General features: G+C 36.9%; 1 protein-coding gene across 1 annotated transcript; it reads right to left on the minus strand.

Annotated features, from left to right (window-relative positions):
• Positions 1-4,574: 4,574 nt before the first annotated feature.
• On the minus strand, positions 4,575-9,791 carry ctsz (cathepsin Z). The gene is made up of 6 exons (XM_042505676.1): positions 9,527-9,791; positions 8,374-8,537; positions 7,960-8,139; positions 7,729-7,879; positions 5,778-5,940; positions 4,575-5,404 (listed from the first exon to the last, which is right to left on the minus strand). Exons 1-6 carry the CDS (start codon positions 9,649-9,651, stop codon positions 5,279-5,281), a joined length of 909 nt encoding a protein of 302 aa, XP_042361610.1. The 5' UTR covers positions 9,652-9,791; the 3' UTR covers positions 4,575-5,278.
• Between the last annotated feature and the right edge of the window lie 485 nt (positions 9,792-10,276).

Consider the following 10,276-nt stretch of genomic DNA (forward strand, 5'->3'; position numbering starts at 1 on the left):
AAACATCTGAAACAAACAGCTTAGAATATCCTGCCAAGACACGCCATAGCATAGAAAAGTTGCAAAAATGGCCAAAACAGCCAATAATTTTGCATGTCGAAAAAATGACCAAAAATCCAAGACTATAGTAAGGCGAAAAATGCCAAAATTTGACATGTCCAAAAACATCTGAAAACAGCTGAAAAACAGCTTAGAATAGCCTACTAGACAAGCCATAGCATAGAAAGTTGCAAAAAATGGCCAAAAAAATCAGCAATTTGGCATGTCGAAAAAGTGACCAAAAATCCAAGACTATAGTAAGGCGAAAAATGCCAAAAATTGACATGTCCCAAAAACATCTGAAACAAAAACAGCTTAGAATAGCCTGCCAAGACACGCCATAGCGATAGAAAGTTGCAAAAAATGTCAAAAACACATAATTTTGCATGTCGAAAAAAGTGACCAAAAATCCAAGACTATAGTAAGGCGAAAAATGCCAAAATTTGACATGTCCCAAAAACATCTGAAAACATCTGAAAACAGCTTAGAATATCCCTGCCAAGACACGCCATAGCATAGAAAGTTGCAAAAATGGCAAAAACAGCATAATTTGTGCATGTCGAAAAAGTGACCAAAAATCCAAGACTATAGTAAGGCGAAAAATGTCAAAATTTGACATGTCCAAAAAACATCTGAAAACATCTACAAAACAGCTTAGAATATCCTACTAACACGCCATAGCATAGAAAGTTGCAAAAATGGCATAAAACAGCATAATTGGCATGTTGGAAAAAAGTGACCAAAAATCCAAGACTATAGTAAGGCAAAAAATGCCAAAATTTTGACATGTCCCAAAACCATCTGAAAAAGCATCTACAAACAACTTAGAATACCCTGCCAAGACACGCCATAGCATAGAAAGTTGTGAAAATGGCCAAAACCAGCATAATTTTGCATGTCGAAAAAATGACCAAAAATCCAAGACTATAGTAAGGCGAAAAATGCCAAAATTTGACATGTCCCAAAAACATCTGAAAACAGCTGAAAACAGCTTAGAATAGCCTACTAACACAAGCCATAGCATAGAAAGTTGCAAAAATGGCCAAAAACATCATAATTTGGCATGTCGAAAAAGTGACCAAAAATCCAAGACTATAGTAAGGCGAAAAAATGCCAAAATTTGACACATCCCAAAAACATCTGAAAACATCTGAAAACAGCTTAGAATAGCCTGCCAAGACACGCCATAGCATAGAAAGTTGCAAAAATGTCCACAAAAACATCATAATTGTGCATGTCGAAAAAGTGACCAAAAATCCAAGACTATAGTAAGGCGAAAAATGCCAAAATTTGACATGTCCCAAAATCATCTGAAAACATCTACAAACAGCTTAGAATAGCCTGCCTAGTACACAAACCATAGCATAGAAAGTTGCAAAAATGGCATAAAACAGCATAATTTGCGCATGTCGAAAAAGTGACCAAAAATCCAAGACTATAGTAAGGCGAAAAATGCCAAAATTTGACATGTCCCAAAAACAGCTGAAAACAGCTGCTTAGAATAGCCTACTAACACAAGCCATAGCATAGAAAGTTGCAAAAATGGCATAAAACAGCATAATTGCGCATGTCGAAAAAGTGACCAAAAATCCAAGACTATAGTAAGGCGAAAAATGCCAAAATTTGACATGTCCCAAAAAACAGCTGAAAACAGCTTAGAATAGCCTACCAAACACAAGCCATAGCATAGAAAGTTGCAAAAATGGCATAAAACAGCATAATTGCGCATGTCGAAAAAAGTGACCAAAAATCCAAAATTTGTCACATCCCAAAACCATCTGAAAGCATCTACAAACAACTTAGAATACCCTGCCAAGACACGCCATAGCATAGAAAGTTGCAAAAATGGCCAAAACCAGCATAATTGTGCATGTCGAAAAAATGACCAAAAATCCAAGACTATAGTAAGGCGAAAAATGCCAAAATTTGACATGTCTCAAAAAATTCTGAAAACATCTACAAACAGCTTAGAATATCCTAGTAACACAAGCCATAGCATAGAAAGTTGTGAAAATGGCATAAAACAGCATAATTGTGCATGTCGAAAAAAGTGAACAAAAATCCAAGACTATAGTAAGGAAAAAAATGCCAAAATGTGACACGTCCCAAAATCATCTGAAAACATCTGAAAACAGCTTAGAATATCCTACCAAGACACGCCATAGCATAGAACGTTGCAAAAATGGCCAAAAACAGCATAATTGTGCATGTCGAAAAAAGTGACCAAAAATCCAAGACTATAGTAAGGCGAAAAATGCCAAAATTTGACACATCCCAAAAACATCTGAAAACATCTGAAAACAGCTTAGAATATCCTAGTAACACAAGCCATAGCATAGAAAGTTGCAAAAAATGGCATAAAACAGCATAATTGTGCATGTCGAAAAAAGTGACCAAAAATCCAAGACTATAGTAAGGCGAAAAATGCCAAAATTTGACATGTCTCAAAAACATCTGAAAAAATCTGAAAACAGCTTAGAATAGCCTGCCAAGACACGCCATAGCATAGAAAGTTGAAAAATGGTCAAAACCAGCATAATTTTGCATGTCGAAAAAATGACCAAAAATCCAAGACTATAGTAAGGAAAAAAATGCCAAAATTTGACACATGTCCCAAAAACATCTGAAAACATCTGAAAACAGCTTGAATAGCCTGCCAGACACGCCATAGCATAGAAAAGTTGCAAAAAAATGGCCAAAAACAGCATAATTTGTGCATGTCGAAAAAAAGTGACCAAAAATCCAAGACTATAGTAGTAAGGCGAAAAATGCCAAAATTTGACATGTCCCAAAAACATCTGAAAACAGTCTGAAAACAGCTTAGAATACCCTGCCAAGACATGCCATAGCATAGAAAGTTGCAAAAATGGCATAAAACATCATAATTTGGCATGTCGAAAAAAGTGACCAAAAATCCAAGACTATAGTAAGGCGAAAAATGCCAAAATTTGACATGTCCCAAAAACATCTGAAAACAGTTTGAAAACAGCTTAGAATAGCCTGCCAAGACATGCCATAGCATAGAAAGTTGCAAAAATGGTCAAAAACATCATAATTTTGCATGTCGAAAAAATGACCAAAAATCCAAGACTATAGTAAGGCGAAAAATGCCAAAATTGACATGTCTCAAAAAAACATCTGAAACACAGCTGAAAACAGCTTAGAATAGCCTACTAAGACAACGCCATAGCATAGAAAGTTACAAAAATGGCCAAAAACAGCATAATTGTGCATGTCGAAAAAGTGACCAAAAATCCAAGACTGTAGTAAGGCGAAAAATGCCAAAATTTGACATGTCCCAAAATCATCTGAAAACAGTTGAAAACAGCTTAGAATACCCTGCCAAGACATGCCATAGCATAGAAAGTTGCAAAAATGGCATAAAACATCATAATTTGGCATGTCGAAAAAGTGACCAAAAATCCAAGACTATAGTAAGGCGAAAAATGCCAAAATTTGACATGTCTCAAAAACATCTGAAAACAGCTGAAAACAGCTTAGAATAGCCTACTAACACAAGCCATAGCAGAGAAAGTTACAAAAATGGCCAAAAACAGCATAATTGTGCATGTCGAAAAAGTGACCAAAAATCCAAGACTGTAGTAAGGCGAAAAATGCCAAAATTTGACACGTCCCAAAATCATCTGAAAACAGTTGAAAACAGCTTAGAATACCCTGCCAAGACATGCCATAGCATAGAAAGTTGCAAAAATGGCATAAAACATCATAATTTGGCATGTCGAAAAAGTGACCAAAAATCCAAGACTATAGCAAGGCGAAAAATGCCAAAATTTGACACGTCCCAAAATCATCTGAAAGCATCTACAAACAGCTTAGAATAGCCTGCCATAAAACGCCATAGCATAGAATGATACAAAAATGGCCAAAACAACATAATTGTTCATGTTAAAAAAAAATGACCAAAAAATATGATAGAACAGTATTAACGAAAAAGTTATTAAAAAAAAAAAGCATAGTATAGTTAAAAGTTAAGTTAAAAGTGAAAGTTAAAACTTAAAGATATTATTGTAGGGCCATAAAAATGACAAATATCAAAGTGTAGTATAAAACAAAGTTACCAAAAAATATTAGAAAGGAGTAACGAAATATTATGGTATAGAATGTCTATGAAAAATCATGAAATATATAATTGTATTGTATTACCAAACAAAAAGCATGAATAATATCATAGTGCTGTATAATGAAAAGTGATTTAAAAAATAATAGTATTGCATGACCCAAAAAAAGCATGAAAATATAACATACAAAATAACATCAAGATATGTGTCATAGTATTGTATGACCCAAAAACAGTCATTCACAATATCATAGTATATTATGACGCAAAAAAGTAATTAAAAATTGAGTGCAGTTTTCCTCTTGCAGGTAGCGGGCTGGCAGTGCAGGTTGTTAGGGAGTTAGTTAAACTTGGCTGATGAGGTCTTGAGCTAACAACGCTGGCCAGTTAAATTTGCCCCACTTTCGTCTTTCAGCTCTCATTTTTTTCACGACATGATCGATACTCATACGACAGATTTGTTTGTAAGTGTTGTGTTTATTGGCAAAGTTTTGAGCAACTAAACAAAGATTGCAATTTTCCCAGAATTTCCAATGTGTAGATTGTTCAGTGTGAAAAAAAAAATTACATTTATTTTAACTTGAATGCCAGTGCATGTAAGGCACACTTCATCAGTGCAGTGCAATATTGTCGATACATAACACCACACACTGAAGACATTAAGAGTTGCAGCAGTGCAGGACAAATAATAAACACTGTGCTCTTTGGCTAATTCAATATGAAAAAAATCTAATCTATAAAATGCTGCCAATGTCCTCTTGGTGATGTAAAACTGAATTATTCCTTGCATCTTTTAGTGTCTATTATGGCCATTCAGCATGCACTGCTTGAATTTTGCAGAAATTAGATGCACTGATGTGTTTCACTCCTCTCACTCAGTTCAGCCCATTACAGCCAGGAGACATCACTGTGTTAAAAATAAAACAATCAGCTTCAATTCAAGCAGGTCTCGTATCCAGCTGGAAGACCTTGGCACTGAAATTTGAGCCCCTGATTACAAGTGTAAAAAATAGATCTCTTTTTTTAAAAAAAATCTTATTCATCATCATATCATATTCCCTTTTCTGCATTTTACAAATAAAAGCTCTCCCACTGCCCAGGACAGGAAGACATATGCGCAGTGCACTGACGACCTCTGACACGTTTTGGTGCTTGTCCTTTCTACAGGTAGGCCTTGGGGACGATTGGGTCTCCGTACATGCAGTCCTCCTCCAACGCCAGGTTGTATTTGCTTCCACTCCCTCCCTTGTAATCACTGGTCACAATCCTGAGCCAGCCCTTCTCACCCTGAGGAGAGAGGGGAAATAAATCAGCAGCTATTTTGTAAAGTGATCAATTTGTAATCATTCATTTTTTAAAGCCAAAATGCCAAACGCTCCCTTGTTACTTCTTAGCTCGTTAAGTTAAATAACTTTGGGTTGTGGACTGTTGGTTCAACAACAATCAATTTGAAAATGTCACCAAAACTCAGTTAATTTCTTAATCATACCTGGGATTTTCTTCTTGAACTTAAAGGGCTTTTAAGGGGTTCTTTAAGTGACATATTTTGGAAACAGAATAAAAATGACTCACTGAAAGTCTGTAAACATGCAAGGTCTTTATTTTGAACATAGGTCTGACAACTATTCCTTGTTTTATTGTATCAAGTTAAGAGACTTACCCATGGCTCTCCCCAGGAGTTGCGCACAACCCAGTATTCAACACCGTCCTCCACTCCCCATCCAGCCACTGACACGATGTGATTGATGAAAGCTTCCTCCTGATATTCAGAGTAGAGACCTCCGGTGTAGGCGTCCAGCTTGTCTGTGGCCATAATCCCACAGCTGGGGAAAAGAAACACCACAGATTACTTACTCTGTCAGGGTAAATTTGAAACTAGAAATACCACCACGCAGTTAAGTGCCTCCATGTACCAGTCAAGCACTTACAGTTCACACCAATGTCTGTGAGAACATGGGTGCCTTACACACATCTTCCTCTAGGCAGCACAGAAGATATATACAATCAGCAATTTCAAGGTGGACACCCAAGGTCAATGTCACCAATTCACTGACGGGACAGACAACCCGAAAACATAATGCCTTCGGCCTTGACTATCGCCAGTGCATAGGCATAAAAAGTCTTGAAAAATATTATAGTGCAGTATGATAACATTTTTTAAAAAGCTATTACATTTTTATAGTATAGTATGACCAAAATAAGTCATAGAAAATATAGTTAAGAAAAATATCATAGTGCAATAAAAGTAAAATATATATATATCACGGTAAAGTACGAAAAGTCATTCAAAAACCATCACAGTATATCATGATCAAAACAGTCATAAAAATATCAAAGTACAGTATGACCAAAAAAAAAGTATATTAGATAAGTATGAACCAAAAAAGTACTGGCAATTCAAAGTATAGTATGACCAAAAAGTTACAAATTATATCACAGTATGACAAAAAAAATCATAAAATATATCATAGTATGAGCAAAAAAGTGAGGAAAAAAACATAGTATAGAATGAGTCTAGTATGTAGTATAGAAAATATCACAGTATAGTATGAACATGAAAAGTCATTAAAATATAATATCATATGACCAAAAAAAATCATACAAAATGATAGTATAGTATTGACCAAAGAGCAATACAAAAATTGACCCAAAATTTCTGAAAAATATCATAGCATAGTATGGCAGAAATAGTATGGCAGAAAAGTCATGAAAAGTATCATAGTGAACTATAAACAAAAACGTCACAAAAGGTTTAAGTATGACCAAAAACTTAACATAGTATGACCAAACATGAAAAATATCATCAGTACATTATGATGAAAAGAAGTCATTGAAAATATGATTTTGTATTTAGTATGACCCAAAAAAGGTCATGAAATATCCTATTATAGTATGACAATAAGTCACAAAGAATATCATAGTTAAGTATGACCAAACAGTAATGAAAAACACAGTATAATATACCAAACAAAGTGACAACAAATTAAGTATAGTATGACCAAAACTTGAAATAGAAATCTTTGAATGTATGTTTGTGAATGCATGAATGCGTCACACCCACGTTCCCACCCCTGCAGCAGCAACGCAGATCTCTACAGTCAGTACAGTTTCAAAGTAGGAAACCAAGATTAGCGTCACAATTTCAGTATCTGACCAAACATCTCCCTTTTGACTCTTTTAGAGACTGTTCTGTAACAACTGTGACTGCTTTCAAGCAACGGTGAATCCTTTCCAAAGCAGAGGTTTTGACTTTTCACAGACGTTAGCATAAACATCAACAACAGCTCTATTCTATTCAAGTTTGACAGAGTACCAGCATGCACAATACCAGGACCCTGAAACTGAAGCAGCCGAATGGAATTCAGCCATCATTCATTGTATTTACGCCTGTTCTGTTCTGTAACATGTTAAAATGTCCTCCGTGAAAAAGGCCCATTGAAAACATTTTTTATTTTCATAAGTTACTGTATGTGTTTGCCTATGAATACTGTTGGTCTGTTATGTGGATAGGGGGTTCCTTACAGTCTTTGGGTTAAGTCCACTTGTGCTTAAATGTGCTATTCAATTACATGTGGATTGTCTACCGCTGTAACTTAAGAACAGTTACAAACCTGATTGGTCCTCTAGCGTAGATCTCTGCCATCATCTTTTCCCTCCCGCTGACAGATCCGTAATCTCCCACTTTCCACATGGTGTAGTTCTTGATAATGTTGCACACTCCAAAGGTGGTGCAGGTGCCACATTGATTGAAGGGTTTGCAGTCTGTAAAGAGGGACACAGGTCATGTTGCAGCTCACACTCGGACAGGTTAAGTGTTACTCTGTGCCCTGAAGGATACTTACCTTGGTCTTTAGCCTGGTAGTTGTTGCATGTCTCATCTGGGATCCCGTGCGTGTTAGCATACTCCCACACTCCACTGTGATCTCCCCCATGGCAACTGCCAGCGTCACCACAGTCGATCACATGCTGGACTGAGAGATAGGCAGACGGCCAAGCTCCTTTCCTCTTAATGTTGATGCGATCTGGTGAGAGAGCAGACACATTTTTATAAAAAGTAAATGATAACTTTAAAAAAAAAAAAAAAAAACATGACCAGTTCCTGCTAATCGCATCTGTGCAAAGCGGAAGTGGAACTTGCAATCCTATATTAAAAAGTGTCTGAAGAGTCATGTGAGGACCTGCTGTTTTACAATGCAGTAAAACCACATGATTCAGTTTGATTTAGTTCCCATTAGGAAAGCTACTTTGAGTCATACCTGCCATGGCGCTGGTGCTGCCGTGGGCCCAGCAGGAACCGCAGTACTGAGGAATGTGCTGGTTGCGGGTCGTGCTCACATAATTGGTGCCATTGATGTTTCTCCAGTCCCATGATTTGGGCAGATCAGAAATGTTTAAGTACTCATGAGGAAGTGGGCCAGTCCTGTGGATGGACAGGTGATTAGATACATTAGTTCTGCAGCAGCAACAGACTCTATGACTGATCAGTCAGAAAAAATGCCCAAAATATCTTAAGTGTTTAAGTGCTTAAATGCTCAATCCAGAGAAATGCACAGTTTGAAATCAAAAACTGTCTTTCAACAAAATGTGATGTCACAAATCTTGAATTAAAGAGACAGGCAGTAAAACAGAGCATTTGAAAGAAAGTGTGACAAATGTTTTGATGTTGTTTTTTTAACACTGACGCATATAAACATGACCTAGTAGAAACCCAAAAATAACCATATGAACCAGAAAATGAGCATAATCTGGTACATAAGACTAATTCTGATATTTGATATTTATATTGACCACTTTAAAGAATGCATGGTCTTGATTTCTTCACTGTATCATATACTGTATGTACAGTCCTGAATGCTTAAAAAAATTTACTACACGCAAAAGTTAATTTTAACTTGTTTTATTTGTTTTCCAATACAGTCTCTATGACAATCAGTCATTCAGGTTAACAGGTGAGCTGTAGGGAGTGTACAGAGCTGCCAACTTCCTCAATCGGTGATTCAGCACAAACCTCGTGATTTAGAGAAAGTGATGACAAAGGCATTGTGTGGACATAACCGAAATCTTTGTTTCGTTTTTACAAGCAAAGGTACTCAGAAAAATAAGATTAAAATACAACATAAACACCTATTCGATAGTCATTTCACCACTGGCTGTTTTTCTTGTTTGTTTTTTTCCCTGCACACAGATATACTTTCATATTTCAGGCTTATCAGTCACATCTGAGTGTGAAAATTAAGATAACATGAACTCAGCAGGCTGCAACTTCTGATAAAGCCAACGGCTATTTGAAGCTAACGTTAATGTTAGCTCGCTAGGTGGCTAAACCAGCTAGCTACAGAAACTAGTAAAATCTTCTTCGTAACTCTTCACACATTTATTTTAAAAAGCACACAGATATGTTCAACTTACTGTAGTCCGAAGCCGTTTTTCCTCGGTGTGCGGACATAACACGGCTGCTTCTTGTTGAAAAACACTCCGGCGCTCACACCGGACAGCACGACTGAAAACAGGACAACCAAAACTGTCCGAGCCATCTTTAAAACACCGAGCAGGCGGCCGGCGGCCCGTGAACCGAGTAACGCTTACCGGGAGGAGACAGAGGAGGTGAAGGCTGGGGTTGCGGCAGAGACAGCCTTACCAGTAAAGAGTCTCTGGATGAACTCAGTGCTGATAAACCGGTCCTGGGACCAGAGTCATGTGACCACTAAATCACAGCCCACGTTCTACAAGGAAGTCACGAGTCAAGTGGACAATGTGCCATCGATGAATACATTAAATAAAAACATATATATGGGTTAAGCCTTAACATTTGGGGAATTATCATAGTCCACTGGCCCTTGTAGCCACCTAAAGCCACTACAGTTGTAAAGTTTTTTTTCTCCATAACAACTTCTTTTTTTTTTTTTTGCATTTACCTCTAAAATCCTCTAACCTTAAAAGAAAGGAGATTAAAATAACAATAAAAGTTCAAACTGGACATAATATGCAATGTAATGCAAAATATAGCGTCATTCTCTCTCTAGCAAACCCAGACTGCACAGTATGAGCAGTGTGAGTTGTTTACCACTTACGGGTCCACAGATTATCAGCCTTGCCCATTATTGGACCCGACTTTTGCCATTTCACCGATTAGCTGTATCGGTGTTTATTTTAATTATC

This window comes from Plectropomus leopardus, chromosome 2 (assembly GCF_008729295.1).
Source record: "Plectropomus leopardus isolate mb chromosome 2, YSFRI_Pleo_2.0, whole genome shotgun sequence".
NCBI lineage: Eukaryota > Metazoa > Chordata > Actinopteri > Perciformes > Serranidae > Plectropomus > Plectropomus leopardus.